Genomic DNA, 18,730 nt, shown 5'->3' with positions numbered 1-18,730 from the left:
CTGGGCCAGGAGTGAACATGGAGGGGGTGACCCAGGACTCGACATTGTCACCTCAGCATTGTCATTGTCACTATGGTGTTGTCATTGTCACCATGGCGGTGTCATCGTCACCATGGCATTGTCATCATCACCATGGCATCGTCATTGTCACCACAGCATCGTCACCATAGCATTGTCATTGTCACCACGTCATTGTCACCACTGCATCATCATTGTCACCACAGCATTGTCACCACGGCATCCCCATTGTCACCACACCGTCATTGTCACCACAGCATCATCATCATGACATTGTCATTGTCACCACGCTGTCATTGTCACCACAGCATGTCATTGTCACGTCGTCATTGTCACGTCGTCATTGTCACCTCAGCTTATCCCCATTGTCACCACAACATTGTCATTGTCACCACAGCATCATCATTGTCACCACACCGTCATTGTCACCATGGCATTGTCACTGTCACCACAGCATTTTCACCACAGCATGTTGTCAATGTCACCACAGGATCGCCATTGTCACCACAGCATCGCCATTGTCATGGTCACCACAGCATGTTGTCATTGTCACCACAGCATGTTGTCATTGTCACCACAGCATATCACCATTGTCACCACAGCATTGCCATCGTCACCACAGGATCACCATTGTCACCACGGCATCGCCATTGTCACCACAGCATTGCCATTGTCACCACGGCATCGCCATTGTCATGGTTACCACAGCATGTTGTCATTGTCACCACAGAATCGCCATCGTCACCACAGGATCGCCATTGTCACCACAGCATCTCCATTGTCATGGTCACCACAGCATGTTGTCATTGTCACCACAGCATATCACCATTGTCACCACAGCATTGCCATTGTCACCACAGGATTGCCATTGTCACCACAGCATTGCCATCGTCACCACAGTATCGCCATTGTCACCATGGCATTGCCATTGTCATGGTCACCACAGCATGTTGTCATTGTCACCACAGCATTGTCACCATTGTCACCACAGCACCGCCATCGTCACCACAGCACCGCCATCGTCACCACAGCATCGCCATTGTCACCACAGCATCGCCATTGTCACCACAGCCCTGCCATAGGGAGGGGAGGACACGGAGTGGCGGGAAGGGCGGAGCGGGGGAGCAGCCACATCCACGGCGCGCTGGGAGCCCATCCCACAACTCCCACGGACGTCCCGGCCCCTCTGCCGAGTGCCCGAAGCTCCGAGATGTCCCTCAAAGCCACATCCAGCTCCTCGGCCGCGTCACCCGCCCCGTCCCCAACCCCGGCCACGCCCGGCTCTTACCGTGCGGCCACCACCGGCGACTTCTTGCCGGGATCCAGGGTGGAGCCGGCTGGTTCCTCGCCCAAGGAGCGCGTGTCCTTGTTGAGCTGCTGGAGGCGGGAGCTCAGCTCGCTGATCACAGTTGGTTTGTCCTCTTCGGCCCCGTGGCCGGGCCTGCTCTCCATGGGGTCCCCCCATAGCTTGGACCTTCTCTGAAAGAGGTAGCGTGGCCGGGCCGCGCTGGTGGCCGCCAGCGTGGCCGCGTGGTGCTGGGAGATGAGCTCGCTGTCCGAAGACTGCTTCAAAAGTGGGTCCCTGAAAGTAACCGGCCCCTTGCTGAGCTGGGACTTGAGTTTGGGCTTTGGAGGCACTGGTGGCTTCTCGAGTAGAAAAGTTTGGCCGTCGGCGAAGGACGTGTAGGTGTCGGTGGGCTCGCCGCTCTCCGAGGACAGCGTGGACATGCTGGAGACCGTGGAGATGGTGCTTGTGGTCTCCAGGTGGTGGTCGCTGGAGCTCCTGGTGTCCACCTCTTCCACTCCCGAGTCCGCCGCCGACTCCGGGGCCGCGGGGGCGTCCGAGGGCTTCCCTGAGGGTGTCGCGCCGGGGGGAGAAGGTGCTACTGCTGCCGCTGGCAGGGACGGCGTGCCGGGCGCGGCCAGGTGGCTCACGGGGGTGCCGGGGGTGGTCACCAGCACCCCGTTGGCGAATTCGTCCGGGGGCGGCACCAGCCCGATCTTGGCCAGCTCCTCGCGGGTCTCCTCGTCGCTGGAGGACAGCTGGGCCGGCGGGAGGGTCACCGTGTAGGGCTCCACCTCCTCCTCCGAGCTGCCCTGGCCCAGCGCCTTCTCTGAGGCCGGGCTGGCCGGCGGCTTCCCCACGGGGCTGGGCTGGGGCTCGGCCTTGGGGGACTCGGCCGGCTCGGCGCAGACCTCGGGCACGGCCGGGCTCTCCTCTTTGATCTCCAGGCCTATCTCGTCTTGGCCATTACTGGTGGCGTGGACCATGATGAGGCCGGCGGTCTTCTGCTGCGACGTGTCCACGATGCTGATGATCATGGACTTCTTGTCCTCGGGTTTCTTCTCCTCCTTGCCCGGCGGCTCCGCTCGCATCTCGGGCTCCTTCCGCAGGGTGGTGGGAGTCGCCCAGGGGCTCTTGGTGGGGGTCAGAGCGCCGGCGTCGGCCGCCATCACCACCTTCCCGCCGGGGGAGTAGGCGGGGGACACCAAGCTCTCCAAGTCCCCCCTGTCCGGTTCTTTGGTTTGGATGTCCACAAACAGGGGCGCGGCTCTGTCCGAGTCGGGGCTGTGGATCGGGGTGGGCGACCGGGATGGGACTTGGGTGGACAGCGCCCGTTCCCTTGCGGCCAGCGCCAGCGCCAGGGGCGAGTTGGGATCCAGGGGCTTTCCCGTCAGGGGGTGGATGAAGGTTGAGGAGGAGCTGCTGATTAATGGCTTTAAAGCTGACACGGGCGACGGCAGGAGGACGTCCCGGCTGCCCAGGAGCCGCTCGTCGATGGAGCGCGACTGCTGCAGCGACGGCATCTCGCTGCCGCCCGGCGCCGGCCCCTCGATGGCTCCCACCGACAGGAACACCGTGGATTTCCTCCTCTCGTCCAGCCGCCGGTCCCGGTCCTTCATGACGCCGGCGGCGATGGCGGTGGCGAAGGGGAGGCCGGCGGCTTCCACCTGAGCGATGCCGGGGTGGTGCTGGTAGTCCAGGCGGTGGCTCCGGCGCGTGGGCGACGGCTCCCGGGAGGAGTAGCCGCCGGTGATGGCCAAGGCCGCCCGTTCCTGGGCATCCTCCACCTGGAGCTGCTTGACCAGGGGACTCTTCTTCCTCTGCGGCTTGGTGGGGGCGAAGAGGCTGACGTTGAACTGGCCCATGTTGGCGTAGGGGTTGTCGATGACCCGGCCCTTCCTCTTGAGCTTCTCCGGAGGCGTCACCGCCGGGCCGGGCCGCGGGATCTCGGTGGGTTCCACGGGGAGGTGGGAGGAATCCTGGAGGATTATCATGGAGCGGGCCCTCTTCTGCCGCTCGGGGTAGGGCATGGAGCCCCTGGCCTGGTCGTACATCTCGGCCGCGCTCAGCACCTGCGGCAGCCCGTGCAGTTTGGCTTCTAAGCCCGGCTTAAAGCTGGACCTGATGGTGTCGTAGGCCCGGCCCGGCGGCGGCGGCGGCGAGAAGGACGGAGGGGGACCGGTGTCGAAGTAATAGGGGGAGGGCGGCGGGGGAGGGGCGGTCTGCGGGGGAGGGGGGATCCCGTGGCCTTCCCGGACCGTGTCCGTCATGGAGGTGCTCCGCGGGAACTTCCCGTCCAGCAAGGAGGCGGCCAGTTTCTCGTCTTCCCCTGGAAAACAAGGAAAACGGGGGAGTCGGGGATGAGTTTCTGGTCCCCGGATGGAAAACGAGGAAAAAAGTGGAGTCAGGGAGAAGTTTCCCGTCTTCCACCTGGCAAACAAGGGGAACGATGGAATCAGGGATGAGTTTTCAGTCTCCAGCTGGAAAACAAGGAGAAGAGTGGAGTCAGGGAGAAGTTTCCCATCTTCCACTTGGAAAACAAGGAGAACAATGGGATCAGGGATGAGTTTTCAGTCTCCAGCTGGAAAACGAGGAAAAAAGTGGAGCCAGGGGGAAGTTTCCCATCTTCCACTTGGAAAACAAGGAGAACAATGGAATCAGGGATGAGTTTCTGGTCCCCGGATGGAAAACGAGGAAAAAAGTGGAGTCAGGGAGAAGTTTCCCGTCTTCCACCTGGAAAACAAGGGGAACAATGGAATCAGGGATGAGTTTTCAGTCTCCAGCTGGAAAACGAGGAAAAAAGTGGAGTCAGGGAGAAGTTTCCTGTCTTCCACCTGGAAAACAAGGAGAATGATGGAATCGGGGATGAGTTTTCAGTCTCCAGCTGGGAAACGAGGAAAAAAGTGGAGTCAGGGAGAAGTTTCCCATCTTCCACTTGGAAAACAAGGAGAGCGATGGAATCAGGGATGAGGTTTCAGTCTCCAGCTGGAAAACAAGGAGAAGAGTGGAGTCAGGGAGAAGTTTCCCGTCTTCCACCTGGAAAACAAGGAGAACGATGGAATTAGGGATGAGTTTTCAGTCTCCAGCTGGAAAACAAGGAGAAGAGTGGAGTCAGGGAGAAGTTTCCCATTTTCCACTTGGAAAACATGGAGAACGATGGAATCAGGGATGAGTTTTCAGTCTCCAGCTGGAAAACAAGGAGAAGAGTAGAGTCAGGGAGAAGTTTCCCATCTTCCACCTGGAAAACAAGGGGAACAATGGAATCAGGGATGAGTTTCTGGTCTCCAGCTGGGAAACGAGAAGTGAAGTCAGGGAAGGAGCTTCTCTCTTTCCCCTGGAAGAAGGAAAAGAGCAAAGTCAGGGATGAATTCTTTGGAAAACACGGAGAGAAGTGGAGTCAAGGAGAAGCTTCACATCTCCACACGGAAAACAAGGAAAAGAACAAAAGTCAGGGATGAGTTTCTGGTCTCCACCTGGAAAATAAGGATAGAAGTGAAGTCAGGGATGAGTTCCACATGGAAAAAAAGGGAAAAGATGGAATCAGGGATGAGTTCCTTATCTCCATATGGAAAACAAGGGAAAAATGGAATCAGGGATGAGTTCCTTATCTCCACTGGGAAAACAAGGAAAAGAGCAAAGTCAGGGCTGAGTTTCTGGTCTCCACCTGGAAAACCAGAAAAAGAGTGGAGTCAGAGAGAATTTTCCCATCTTCCACCTGGAAAACAAGGAAATGGAATTAGGGATGAGTTTCTGGTCTGCACATGGAAAACAAGGAGAAGAGCAAAGTCAGGGAGAATTTTCCCATCTTCCACCTGGAAAACAAGGAAAATTATGGAATCAGGGATTAATTTCTTGTCTTCCCAAGGAAAACAAGGAGAAAGGTGAAGTCAGGGATGAATTTGTTGTCTCTGGAAAACAAAGAGGAGAGTGGAGTCAGGGAGAAGTCTCCCATCTTCCCCTGGAAAAGAAGGAAAACAACGGAAGCAGAGATGAGTTTCTCATCTCCACCTGGAAAACAAGGAGAGCAGTGAAGAGGACATTCCCAGAGAATTCCCAGAGTGGGACAAACTGGGAAGTGGCTGGGGTTGTTCCTCCCACCCTTCTTTGTTCCCAAGATTCTTCCTCTTCCCAAGATGTGTTGGAAAAAGCTTGGAGCAACATCCCAGTGGAAGCTCTGAGATAGGAAGAACCAGCCAGAATTCCCAAGAAAGCCATGGCTGCCCCCAAATCCCTGGAAGTGCCCAAGGCCGGGCTGGACACCTTGGGATAGTGGAAGGTGTCCCATGGAAAGGCTGGGAATGGGATGAGCTTTGAGCTCAACCCCAACCATTCCAGGATTCCATGAGAGCCCCCCCACAGCCGCATTCCCGTGGGATCAGCTGTTCCCACCCCTTCCCGAGCAGCTCCGCTGACGGAAGTGCCGCCACCGCCAACGTGCCAGACATCCGAGTGCCACCGGCACGGGCGCGGCTCCCGTCACACTTCCCGCTTTCCCGAGGGGTGACATCTGTTCCCGAGCGCCAGACTGAGCCCGGCGGGGTCTAGCAGGAATTCCTGCTTTTTCAGGGAATACTCAGAGACACTGGGAGGATTTGGATGGAAAAGCAGGAACAAATCAGGGGTGGATTGGGATGATTTAAGGGCCTTCCCAGCCCGAGCCATTCCATGATCCTAAAATCCATTCACGCCACAATTCCCTTCCTCCATTCCCAGCTCCAGCCTCATTCCCAAGCCCGGATCCGCCGTGCTCACCTGTCCCTTGGGAAAATTCCTCCTTCCCAATCCCTGCTCTGCTCTTCCCAAGCTTTCAAACGGCTCCGGAGAGGATTTGGGGTTTTTTTTTTTGGCCTCTGGAGCGAATTTTCCTTTATGGAAAACGCTCTTCCAGTGGCACCGAGAGGCTCCGGCAGCTCCGCCCGGAATCCGTCAGCAATTCCACCCGAGGCAGAATCCAATGGGGACAAAAGGGAGGAATTTGGCACTGAAATTCCATCCCATGCTGTTGGTCGTGCTGGAAACTGGGCTATTTTTGGGAATTGGGGATGTGCCGTGGGAATAAAGAACCGGCAGCACGGAACGGGTTCAAAGGGAGCCTGGACAAAGCCATGGAAAATGCGCTTTTCCCGAGCTTTTTTGAAATCCCGGAGCCGAGGCCAGCAGGGGGAATTTGGGAGGATGATCCCGTCCTTGCCCTTTTTTCCTTTGGGAATCTGAGATCCTGCACTAGATGGAGCTGTGGAATGTTCTGGGAGCAGCAGGAATATCTCCCAAAAAAAAACCCCAGTCCTGCCTTTCTGGAGATTTCTGGGAATGGCCGGGAGGTGACACGGGGATATTTGGGAAGCTCTGAGCTCCATCCCTGGGCCTGGAATGTCCCAGGACAGGGAACAGGGGAGCTCATCCTGGGAATATGGTGTCTGGCTGGGCAGGAAATCCATCAGGAAAGTGGGATCTTCCCTCTGGAATGTCCTGGGCCTGGCTGCCGGATCAGGGGTGACATTGGGATATCCAGACCTTGGACCCAGTCCTTGGATCCAGCTCTCCTCCATTTTTCCCTAAATGAGGAGGGGACACTATGGAAAACCACATCCCAGGAATTGTAAAATGCAGGGAATACCGTGGAAAAACCATATTCCAGGAATTGTCACGTTTGGGAAATACTGTGGAAAACCACATCCCAGGAATTGCCAAAGGTAGGGAATACTGTAGAAAACCACATCCAAGGAAATGCCAAATGTAGGGAAAACGATGAGAAACCAAATCCATGGAGTTGTCAAATGCAGGGAAAACTATGGAAAACCACATCCCAGGAATTTCCAAAGGCAGGGAATACAGTGGAAAACAACATCCAAGAAATTGTGAGGGGCAGGGCGCCCCATGGAAAACCAAATCCAAGGGCAGGGAATGCCATGGAAAACCACATCCAAGGAATTGCCAAATGTAGGGAATGCTATGGGAAACCACATCCAAGGAATTGCCAAATGTAGGGAATGCTATGGGAAACCACATCCAAGGAATTGCCAAGCAGAGGGGACACTACGGAAAAGCACATCCCAGGAATTCCATGTTATTCCCACCCGGCATTCCAGGCCTGGAGCAGCTCCCTGTGGCAGTGGCTGAGCCACAGCCATGAGATCATTCCCGGATCATCCCTCGGTTTTCTGGACATTCCTGGGAGCCATTCCCTGTGTCCTGTCCCTCCAGGCCTTTCCCAAATTTCAGCTCTCCTGGAGCCCCTTCAGGTCCTGGAAGGTCACAGCTGGCTCACCCCAGATTTTTCCATTTTCCATTTTCCATTGGGACAATCCCAATTTCCCCAGCCTCAGTTACTCCTCTGGACTTGCTCCAACAATTCCACGTCCCTTCCTCATCTTCCCATCCCTCCAGGATCTGCTCCAGGAGCTCCATGTCCCTCTTGTCCCGAGGATCCCAGTCCCGGATCCAGCGCTCCCTGTCCTGCTGGGAATGCTCTTCCCAATCCATCCCTGCATCCCACCAGCCTCAGGAACAAAGTTTTCCAGCAGATCCTTCTCCACTGAGCCGCTCCCAGTGGATCCTTTGGAATTCCAGTGGAATTACTCTGTTCAGGGAAGGTTTTCCCAAATTCCGGGGCTGTTGTTGTCTCCTCCTGCCCAAATCCTTCCCCCATCCCGGCTGCCGTGGCCAAATTCCTACAGAAGCTCGGGAGAGGAAGAAATTCCTCCCAGGAATTTCAAGGAGTATGGAAAAGCAGGATCTGTTTATTCCCAGCATGGATGATCCAGAGCCGAGCTTTATTTACTTTTCATGGAATGCTGGGATCTGCCTGGGAATCTCCAGTGGGGAACAAAAACCACCAGCGAAAATCTGGGAGCAGCCTGGAATGCTGGGGGCTGGAATTTTGGGATTGAGCTCCATCCCTGCAGCACCTGGAGCCTGGAGATGCTCCTGGAATTCCCAAGGGAATTTGTCCTTGGGAAAGATCCCTAAAAGGGAGCAGATCCAGAACATCCGGCTCTGGGACAGAATTCCCAGAGGAGCTGTGGCTGCCCCTGGATCCTGGGAAGTGTCCAAGGTCAGCCTGGACCACCCTGGGATAGCAGGAGGTGTCCCTGCCCTTGGAATGAGGCGGAATTTGGGAATCTCGAAGCTCCTTCCCACCCAAACCATTCCAGGATTCCATCCCGGAGGTCACCAGGACATTTCCCAGCCCTTCCCAATATTCCCGATGGTCCTGAGGGGTCACAAATCCCTCCCATCCCTCCAAAGGCAGCTGCTCCACCCTCTGGAATTCTCTCCATGGCAGCTCCGCAGTCTCCGGAGCGTTTTTAACTCTGCTGCCGGAGCAGATGGCGCTGGCAGAAATCTTGGAAGTCTGACAGGAATTATCTTCCCTCCCCTTCCCCCCACTCCTTCCCATTTTCCTCCAAATATTCCTCCCATCCCACTTTTTTTTTTTTTTTTTTCCATTTTCTTCCCATCCTTGCTTTTTTTCAGGGAATTTTTCCAGGAATCTTTTTTATCTTTTCTCCCACTTCTTATTCCAGCCAGTCAGGGGTTAATCACCTTTATCCCGGGAATTTTTCCTGGAGTATTTTTGATCATTTCTCCCTCTTTTTTTTCCAGCCAGCTGGGGGTTAACCACCTTTATCCCGGGGAATTTTCCTGGATTTTTTCTCCCACATTTTTTTCCCAGCCAACTGGGGGTTAACCACCTTTATCCCGGGAATTTTTCCTGGATTTTTTCTCCCTCCTTTTTTTCCAGCCAGCTGGGGGTTAACCACCTTTATCCTGGGAATTTTTCCTGGATTTTTTCTCCACTTTTTTTTCCAGCCAGCTGGGGGTTAACCACCTTTATCCTGGGAATTTTTCCTGGATTTTTCTCCCACTTCTTATTCCAGCCAGCTGGGGGTTAACCACCTTTATCCTGGGAATTTTCCTGGATTTTTTTCTCCCACATTTTTTTCCAGCCAGCTGGGGGTTAACCACCTTTATCCCACGAATTTTCCTGGATTTTTTCTCCCACTTTTTTTCTCAGCCAGCTGGGGGTTAACCACCTTTATTCCACGGATTTTCCTGGATTTTTTCTCCCACTTTTTTTTTTCCAGCCAGCTGGGGGTTAAGAACCTTTATCCCGGGAATTTTTTCCCCCTGGAATCTTTTTTATCTTTCTTCTCTGGGAATCTGCAGTGCTGCTGGAATACGCAAATGCCGGGGAATATTTATTCCAAAAAAACCCCATCCGAGCGCTGCTTTTCCATCTCCTTCCTCCCCGTGCAGGGATTTTTCCCCTGGAATCAAGTGACTGCGCAGCTCCCGGCCGTGGGTGTGGAATGACAGCTCAAGGACTTCTAATTCCAGCCCCATTCCCACCCGATTCCTCCCTCTCCGCCTCTTTTCCATCCCCGTTTTCCTGGAATTACACGGGAATGGTTTCTTCCAGGAGCCGCTTTGGGATTTGGGTTGGTTCCCCTCCATTCCAGGGGTTGTCCCGCTGTGGGGATGGATCTGGTGCTCCTGGCTGGGATTTTTCCCTGGATTTTTTAAAATTTTTGTTGGGATGTGCTGTGGCAGCCGCAGCCATTCCTGCTCGGAGCAGGGATTCTCCCACTGGGATCTCTCCGGGTGGAGATTCAAGGAATGGTTTTAATACCTTTTTTCCGGGGGGGTTTGGCTGCATGGAATGGGAATTGCTGGGAATGTCAGGGATAACTGGGATCTGCTGGGAATTCTCATGGGGGTGTGAGAACAGAATTCCCAGATTATTGAGGTTGGGAAAGAATTCCAAGGGCACCGAGTCCCAGCTGGGCCTGATCCCAGCACTGAGTGGAATTCCGGGAATTCCTCAGGCACCTCCAGGGATGGGCACTCCAAAGCTCCCTGGGCAGCCCCTGCCAAGGCCTGGCCCGTTTTCCATGGAAAATGATCCCAAATCTCCGAGCTGAGCCTGCCCTGGCCCGAGCTGAGGCCGCTCCCTCTTTTCCCGGGGCTCATTCCCTGGAGCAGATCCCGATCCCCGCTGGCTCCTGGCAGGAGCTGGGCAGAGCCAGGAGGACATTCCCGATCCTGCCCCGATCCCGGGGCAGATCCCACTTTTCCCGGGCTCTCCCTGCACGGATCCCCGGCAGCCCCTGCCCAGCCCAGGGGGGCTCGGGGCCCTTCCCGAGGCACCGCCGGCATTCCATGGGCCAGGATTCCACAATTCCCCAATCCTCTGTGGTTTGGGTTGGAAGAACCTCAGAGCCCATCCACTTCCAAGCCCTGGACACCTCCTGAGATCCCAGGATGCTCCAACCTTTCCTTGGGCATTCCAGGGATATCCAGGGGCAGCCCCAGCTGCTCTGGCAATCCCAGCCCAGCCAGGAATTCCTCATTCCCAATCTCCCATCCATGGCTGCCCTCTGGCAGTGGGAGCTATTCCCTGTGTCCTGTCCCTCAGGCCTTGTCCCCAGTCCCTCTGCAGCTCTCCTGGAGCCCCTTCAGGCCCTGGAATGTGCTGGAAGCTCTCCTGGATCCTTCTCCTCTCCAAGAGAACATTCCCAGCTCTCCCAGGCTGATATTGGATCCATCTCCTCTCCAAGAAATTCATGGACCCAGAGGCTTCACTTGGAATCTCAGGAAGCCATGAAGGGTCTCCTTTTTCCTTTCCCTCTCTTTTCTATCCCCATTTTCCATAAAAATCCTTTGGGATGGATCCTGAGTGTCCCAAATCCCAGAATCCTGGACCAGTTTGGGTGGGAAGGGACCTCAAAGCTCATTCCAGGGACACCTGCCATGATCTCAGGGTGCTCCAGCCTGGCCTTGGGCATTCCAGGGATCCAGGGGCAGCCCCAGCTGCTCTGGCAATCCCAGCCCAGCCAGGAATTCCTCATTCCCAAGATCCCATCCATGGCTGCCCTCTGGCAGTGGGAGCCATTCCCTGTGTCCTGTCCCTGCAGGTTTTGTCCCCAGTCCCTCTGCAGCTCTCCTGGAGCCCCTTCAGGCCCTGGAATGTGCTGGAAGCTCTCCCTGGATCCTTCCCTTCTCCAGGGGAACATTCCCAGATTTACCAGCCTGGCTCCAGCCTTTGGACAATTCCATGGATACATTCCCAGTGGATGATCCACCCTGGATAATGCCGCCATTCCCACTCCAGATCCCTTTCCAAACCATTCCCAGCTCTTCACGGCACATTGACCCTTAAACAGCTTTTCCAAAGCTTTTTTCCAAACATTCCCACCCAGAAACTCCGGACACCCTTTGGGAATCTCTTGACTCCTCCTCATTCAAATGGCACCAGGGCAGGATCCACATCCAAGACCAAAATATGGGATAAACCAGGATAAAAGTCCCGATTCCCCTCTGGACATCATGGGTTTGGGACACTGGGATGGGATTTCTCCATGTCCACATATGGATTCATCCTCCACATCCCACACAAACGATCCCGTTTTATCCCAGCTCTTCTGGAGCTTTGGGAACGTCTTTCCCATGGAATTCCCAGCAGAGGAGCAGCTGCACCGACACAATCCCTGAAACCCCTTTATTTTTTCCTTTATTTTTTAGGATCCAAGGACCCGCCACAGCCAGGTTTGGGTTTGGTGGCACCAAAAACCTTCTGGAATGGGGTCAAGGACTTCCCACAGGTGGATTTGGGGTTTGAAATCTTTAGGAACAGAGTTGAGAACCCACCAGAGATGGTTGTGGGTTTGGAGACTCCATGAATGTTTTGGGACAAGGTCCAGGACCCACCACAGACTGTTTTGGATTTGGTGGCAGCAAAAATCTTCTGGAATGGGGTCAAGGACTTCCCACAGGTGAGTTTGGGATTGGTGGCACCAGAAATCTTTATGGACAAGCTCAAGGAGCCACCACAGCTGGATTTTGGGGTTTGGTGGCACCGAAAACCTTCAGGACAAGGTCTAGGAGCCACCAGAGCTGGTTTTGGGGTTGGTGGCACCAAAAATCTTCTGGAATGGGGTCAAGGACTTCCCACAGGTGAGTTTGGGATTGGTGGCACCAGAAATCTTTAGGGACAAGCTCAGGGAGCCACCACAGCTGGATTTCGGGGTTTGGTGGCACCGAAAACCTTCAGGACAAGGTCCAGGAGCCACCAGAGCTGGTTTTGGGGTTGGTGGCACTGAAAACCTTCTGGAATGGGGTCAAGGACTTCCCACAGGTGGATTTTGGGTTTGAAATCTTTAGGAACAGAGTTGAGAACCCACCAGAGATGGCTGTGGGTTTGGAGACTCCATGAATGTTTTTGGACAAGGTCCAGGAGCCACCAGAGCTGGTTTGGGGTTGGCGGCACCAAAAACCTTCTGGAATGGGGTCAAGGACTTCCCACAGATGGATTTTAGGTTTGGCAGCACCATCAATCCTTGGGAACAGAACCAAGAACCCAGCAGAAATTGTTTTGGAGTCGGAGACTCCATAAATCTTTAGGAACAAGGTCCAGGATATCCCACAGCCAAGTTTGGGAAACCTTCAGGGACAAGGTCCAGGACCCACCAGAGGTGGATTTTGGGTTTGGCAGCACCAAAAACCTTCTGGAATGGGGTCAAGGACTTCCCACAGGCGGATTTTGAGTTTGGCGGCACCAAAAATCTTTGGGAACAGAATCAAGAACCCAGCAGAGATGGTTTTGGGTTTGGAGACTCCATAAATCTTTTGGGATAAGCTCAAGGATCCCCCACATCCAGGTGCCTCCTCCAGACCTCATCCTGCTCCTCCTAAGTCCCCACTCCAGCATTCCCAGTTCCAGAGGTGACATTCCTGCTGGGAATGCCCAGTGCCAACACTGGGGGTGGCAGAGCCGATCCAGGAATTCCTGGAATTCTCTCCCAGAATTCTCTCCCAGAATTCTCCAGTCCCACCTTCCGCTCCGAGCAGGAGCAGGCATCCCTCTAAGCCGGAATTCCATGGAATTCCATAGAATACTCCGAAATCCAAGAGCTGGAGCAACCTGGGAAGGGCCGAGCCTTTCCCACCCACTCCACATCCAACAGGGACCCTCCCTTCTCATTCCCAAGGGATTCTCCTGGGTTTTTCCTCACCTACAGACTTGGTCCGTGGAATTCCCTTCCGGAGGGACACGTGGGGCTTCTCCGTTCCCGCCAGGACCCCGGAATGCGCCATTCCCTGGCGCTCAAACAGGGACTGGAAGGGAAAAACAGGGAATTTCCAGTCTGGATGCTGCTGGAAGGACACGACATTCCCACCCGAACATCCAAGCGCAGGAAAACGGGAGCTCTTCCCAACTGGATGGACTCTGCTGCTCCATCCAGTGGAATTCCAAATGTTGGGATGATTCCCTGGGTCCCATCCCATCTCCCTGCCTGCTCCAGGTGGGAATCTGGTGAGGATGGCTCCGGGAGCTCCTGTCCCGCTTTTCCTGGAGCTGCCTCCCACCCACAGAATTCCTGGCACAATCCTGAGCCTCTTCCTCCTCCTCCTCCTCCTCCTCCCTCCACCTTTCCCTCAAATTCCGGCAGAATTCCAGCCCCGCATCCAGCCCGGCTCTCCAGGCTCCTCCCGAGCTGCTCTTCCAGCTTTCCCTGGGAAATCCATGTGGATTCCCAGGCCTGGATGGGGATCCCAGGGAGCCAAGGGAGCGCTGAGCCCCCAGTGTGGATCGGGGTCTCCCAGGCTCCACATTCCCGGGAATTCCGCTCCTGAACCAGCTCCCCTTGGCACCACATTCCTTCCCATCCTTCTCCATGTGCTCCCTTCCCTCTCCTTCCATTCCTGGGAATTCCACTCCACATTCCCTCTCATCCCTCTCCCTCATTCCAGGCCCCCATTCCTGGTGGGATTCCCTCCAGCTCACACCGATCTCCTCAGTGAGATCCTCTGGATCCCTCCCATCCCTTTCCACATGATCCCATCCCTCTCCTTCCTTCCCTGGGAATTCCACTTTCTATTCCTGGGAATTCCACTCCCCAGTTCCCGCTGGCTCACACTGATCTCCAAAGGGGTGATGCTCCCACCTCATTCCCTCACTCCATGCCCCCATTCCCGCGGAATTCCCGCTGGCTCACACTGATCTCCACAGGGGTGATCCTCCCATCCTATTCCCATCCCATTCCCCCATTCCAGGCCCCCATTCCCACGGAATTCCCGCTGGCTCACACTGATCTCCGCAGGGGTGATCCTCCCATCCCATTCCAATCCCATTCCCACATTCCAGGCCCCCATTCCCGCGGAATTCCCGCTGGCTCACACTGATCTCCGCAGGGGTGATCCTCCGGCTGGTCGGGCGCTGTTTCACCGTGGCCGCTCTGGAATCGGCCTCCACCAGCTCCGCCCTCAGCGCCGGCTCGGTGGCCGCCAGGATCTCATCCAGCTTCTCTGGAATCCAAGGAAAACCGGCTGATCCCGGGGATCCCAGCCCTGGGATCGCTCCCTTCCCGCAGCTCATCCCGGAGAAGGGAGGGATCGTCCCCACTGCTCCTCTCCCCGGCCGGTGGTTTCCGTGGATTTGGGGGGGCTGATCCCGCTCAGCCGGGGAATTCCGGGGGTGCTGTACCCCCCCACATTCCAAGGAATTCTCTGCCTGACACTAACCAGCGAGCTCATCCCGGATTTTGGGTATTCGGGATGAGCTGAGTCCTGCCAGGAGGATGGGAAGCCCAGGGAATCCCGGAACACGGAGGTGTCCATGGGATCCACATGGCTCCGGCACATCCAGTGTTTGTTTGGGATAAACCGGGATATTCCCAGCTGGAACGGACTCCCTGAATGATCCCAATTTTCCATGTCCAGGGCAGGATCTGTTGCCCACAGATATTGGGAATATTGGCAGAGCCACCATGGCTGTGTCCAAATTCATGGAATAGGGACTGGGACCGGAATTCCTTCCTCCAGGATCCATCCCGGCACTTTTATCCCTTGGGAACACCAAGCCGTGCCCGGATGTATCCCAGTGGATCCATTCCCTTGGGAATTCCAGCTGGAATCCTGAACCTTGGGATATGGGAAAGGGCAGGAGGTGGACATGGATTCATTCCCACGGATCCCTCCTGAGCTGATCCTACAAAATTCCCAACTGGAATGGGAAGCTGAGGCTGTTGCCTGGTGTCACCTTCACCCGATGGTTCTTCCCAAATCCAGCTGGATCCATATCCCAGATTCCTGCCCCGGGAGAGGGACCGGGCAACTCCACCAGTGTCCAGGTGGGAATTGCAGCCTTGGGATTATCCTGGAGCCAGGCTGGTCCTCGGGCCTTCCATGGAATTGTGGGACATGGAATCATGGAATGGTTCAGGTAAAGAAGGATGTTAAAGCTCATCCCATTCCATGGGACACCTTCCCATGATCCCAGATTTCTCCAGCCTTTCCTTGGACATTCCAGGGATCCAGGGGCAGCCCCAGCTGCTCTGGCAATCCCAGCCCAGCCAGGAATTCCTCATTCCCAAGATCCCATCCATCCCTCTGGCAGTGGGAGCCATTCCCTGTGTCCTGTCCCTCCATCCTTCTCCCCGGACACTCTGCAGCTCTCCTGGAGCCCCTTTAGGGCCTGGAATGTGCTGGAATTCTCCCTGGAATATTTTCCGGAAGAAACACATCCTGGATCTGTCTCCAATCCTTGGGAACCTCCAGCTGATTTTCTGGATCCATGGGATCCGCGTGTGGCCCCTTCTGGATCAGACACTTCCCACGGTAATTCCCGCTTGGCTTCTTCCCTGTCCTATCCCCACTGGATCCCTGCTGGAAGAGCTGATCCCACATTCCCAGCTCCGTGGGGAACATGGAATGGGACCCACCAGGACAGAAAATCCCGGATCAGAAAATCCCAGGAAGGGTTGGGTGGGAAGGGACCTTCAATCCCACCCAGCTCCAACCCTTCCACCAAAAACTTCCCGGTTTTTCTGCGACATTCCCGGCACATCCTCAGGGTGGAAACAGCAGGATAAACTGCATGGATCCACCAGGAATAGCGGGAAAAACTGCCTGGAACTGCCAGGAATAGCGGGAAAAACTGCCCGGAACTGCCAGGAATAGCGGGATAAACCGCCTGGATTCGCCAGGAATAAAGGGATAAAATGCCTGGAACTGCCAGGAATAGTGGGATAAATTCCCTGGATTTGCCAGGAAAGGCTTTGGCTATTTGGGATAAAGCTGGACACCGTCATTCCCTCGGATCCGACACTGGACAAACCCGGAGCAGGGATCACACCTGGGAATGGCAGGGTTGGGAATTTTGGGATACAGGAGCATTCTGCCTGTAGCCAGCAGAATTCCCTGTGGAATTCCTGGCATTCCAATTGCAGGCGTTCCAATTCCTGACAGAGCGGCTCCAGGACATTGGAGTCGATCCCGAATTCCCAAATCCTGGCTGAATTCCCTGAGGCGCTGCAGGAACAGCGACCCTCGGGATGCCGGAATCTCCCCCAAGTCTGGATCCTGCCGGATCCCAGCGGGAGCTGTCAGGAAGGGGCGGAATCCCGGGAATTTCGCTTTCACTCACCCCCTTTCCTTCTCCGCATGGAGGCTTGGAATGGGAAACAAAACACAGAATCAATGGCATGGAACAATTCCCGCCCCCATTCCCGGCTCCAGCCTGGCTCTTCCCACATTTCCCGGCCTCTGGGATGTGGGATTTGGGCAGGGCACCTCGGAATTCCAGCCTTTATCCACCGGGATTGTCCCTCCGACCCAGGATTTGGGATTTATCCCAGCTCCAGGCTGGGATCATCCCTTGCCCTCCTCATGGATCCAGGGAAGCCGGAGCAGGATTGGCTGGAATTCCATCCCAAGGCATGGAAAAGCTCCCAGGGTAATTCCCCATCCATGGATTTTGGCACAGGGGGGATCCCAGCGCATCCTGCTGGGAATCTGCTGCTCCAAGGGGATTGGAATGGCAGGGAAAGCGTCGGGAAGGGCAGAGGGGGTGTTTGGGATCCATGGAAAACGGGGCGGGAAGCACCCGGCAGAGCTTTCTTTGGGAATGTCCCTTTCCCTGACGGTTCCTCGGGAAGGAGAGCGGCTCCAAGCCGAATCCTGGGAATGCTGATCCACCCGGAGCAAAGGATGGGAAGAGGATGGATCCCCTGTTTTCCCTGGAATGGCTTCAGCCCATTCCTTGATCTATGGGAATGAGCGCTACAATTCCCCAAAAAAACCATGGGAATTGTGGAATCCCAGGATCCAGGATGGGGGAAAAGTGGGAAAAAGGAGCAGGTCTGCCTCTGCTCCCAAGAATTCCCACCAAAAAAAGGAGCCTTGGATTGGGAATAACAGTCTGGAAGCGCCGGGAATCAAGGGTGGGAATTCCAGGGTGGGAATCCAGTTGGAGGCTCAGGATAAAATAAATCCCAGCTGATCCAATCTGGGAATTCTGGGATCTGATCCCGCAGGGCCTGGCTCCAAGGAGGGGCTTGGAAAACTGGGAAGGGCGTGGAAAAGCAGAGGGAATGGAAAAACAGGGATGGCATGGAAAACAGGGAGAGCAGAGGGGGGGAATGGAGAGCATGGAAAAACCAAGGAGGGCCTGGAAAACCAGGAAGGAATTAAAAAAGAGGAAAAACCAGGAGGGGCATGGAAAACCAGAAGGAATGGAAAAACTGAGAGCATGGAAAACCAAGGAAAACATGGAAAACTAAGGAAAACATGGAAAACCAGAAGGAATTAAGAAAGAAGGAGGGCATGGAAAACAGGGAGAGCTTGGAAAACCAGAAGGAATGGAAAACCGAGAGCGTGGAAAATCAGGGAGAATGTGGAAATCCATGGAGATCATGTTAAACAGGGAGAGCTTGGAAAACCAGGATGAGCATGGAAAACCAAGAAGGGCATGGAAAACAGGGAAGGGATGGAAAACCATGGAGAACATGGAAAAACCAGGAGTGGAAAACCAGGAAGAGCTTGGAAAAACCAGGGAGAACATGGAAAACCATGGAGAAGAGGGAAAATCATGGAGAACACGGAAAACCAAGGAAAACATGGAAAACCATGGAGAACAGGGAAAAAGATGGAAAACCAGGGGGAATGTGGGATCCTGCTGAGCCTCCAGGGTGCCACATTCCCACATGGAAAATCCCAAATTCCCATGGAAGCTGGGGCAGCGTGGATGGCCTCGGAGCCAGCCCTGCCGCCAGGGATGCTCCAAAGTTTTCCTGGGATTTGGGATCCCTCCGTGGCCACTCTGGTGACATCCAGGGACAAAGCGCCACCGGATCCGGGAAAAGGGAAGGGATGGAACGGGATCAGCTCCCAGGGACATCCCAGGTGGCCACGAGGGATGGGAAAAACAAGGAATTCTGGCAGCGGGAAGCAGGGAATGGTGAGAGGGGAGAGGATTTCAGGGAATCTGGGAATGTGGAGCGGGATGGGAAAGCAGCAGGAAATGTGGGAATGGGGGAGACGGAGCAATCCTGGAGATCTCCCGGAATTCTCCAGGAGAATTCTTTTGGAATTCTCCTGGAGCTCTCCTGGATCTATCCTGGAGATCTCACTTGGAGCTCACCTGGA

At 55.2% G+C, this 18,730-nt stretch overlaps 1 protein-coding gene across 10 annotated transcripts in view; it reads right to left on the bottom strand.

Annotated features, from left to right (window-relative positions):
- Positions 1 to 18,730, bottom strand: part of SHANK3 (SH3 and multiple ankyrin repeat domains 3) — a 151,293-nt gene that overhangs the window by 14,446 nt on the left and 118,117 nt on the right. For 9 of the 10 annotated variants that reach the window (XR_012051824.1, XR_012051825.1, XR_012051820.1 and 6 more), the window contains 4 exons: positions 16,731 to 16,754; positions 14,484 to 14,611; positions 13,318 to 13,420; positions 1,307 to 3,632 (listed from right to left, as the gene is read on the bottom strand). Coding sequence is in view for 7 of the 10 variants with exons in the window: in XM_072917967.1 (XP_072774068.1) it covers positions 1,307 to 3,632; positions 13,318 to 13,420; positions 14,484 to 14,611; positions 16,731 to 16,754 (2,581 nt within the window). In the remaining 3 variants the exon portion in view is untranslated. The remainder of the gene's footprint in view (positions 1 to 1,306; positions 3,633 to 13,317; positions 13,421 to 14,483; positions 14,612 to 16,730; positions 16,755 to 18,730) is intronic. The other variant, XM_072917976.1, reaches the window with a different exon arrangement.

The sequence above is a fragment of the Taeniopygia guttata genome, chromosome 1A (genome assembly GCF_048771995.1).
Source record: "Taeniopygia guttata chromosome 1A, bTaeGut7.mat, whole genome shotgun sequence".
Taxonomy (NCBI): domain Eukaryota; kingdom Metazoa; phylum Chordata; class Aves; order Passeriformes; family Estrildidae; genus Taeniopygia; species Taeniopygia guttata.
Note: the sequence above shows the minus strand (reverse complement) of the source record. Positions and strands in the feature narration are given on the sequence as shown.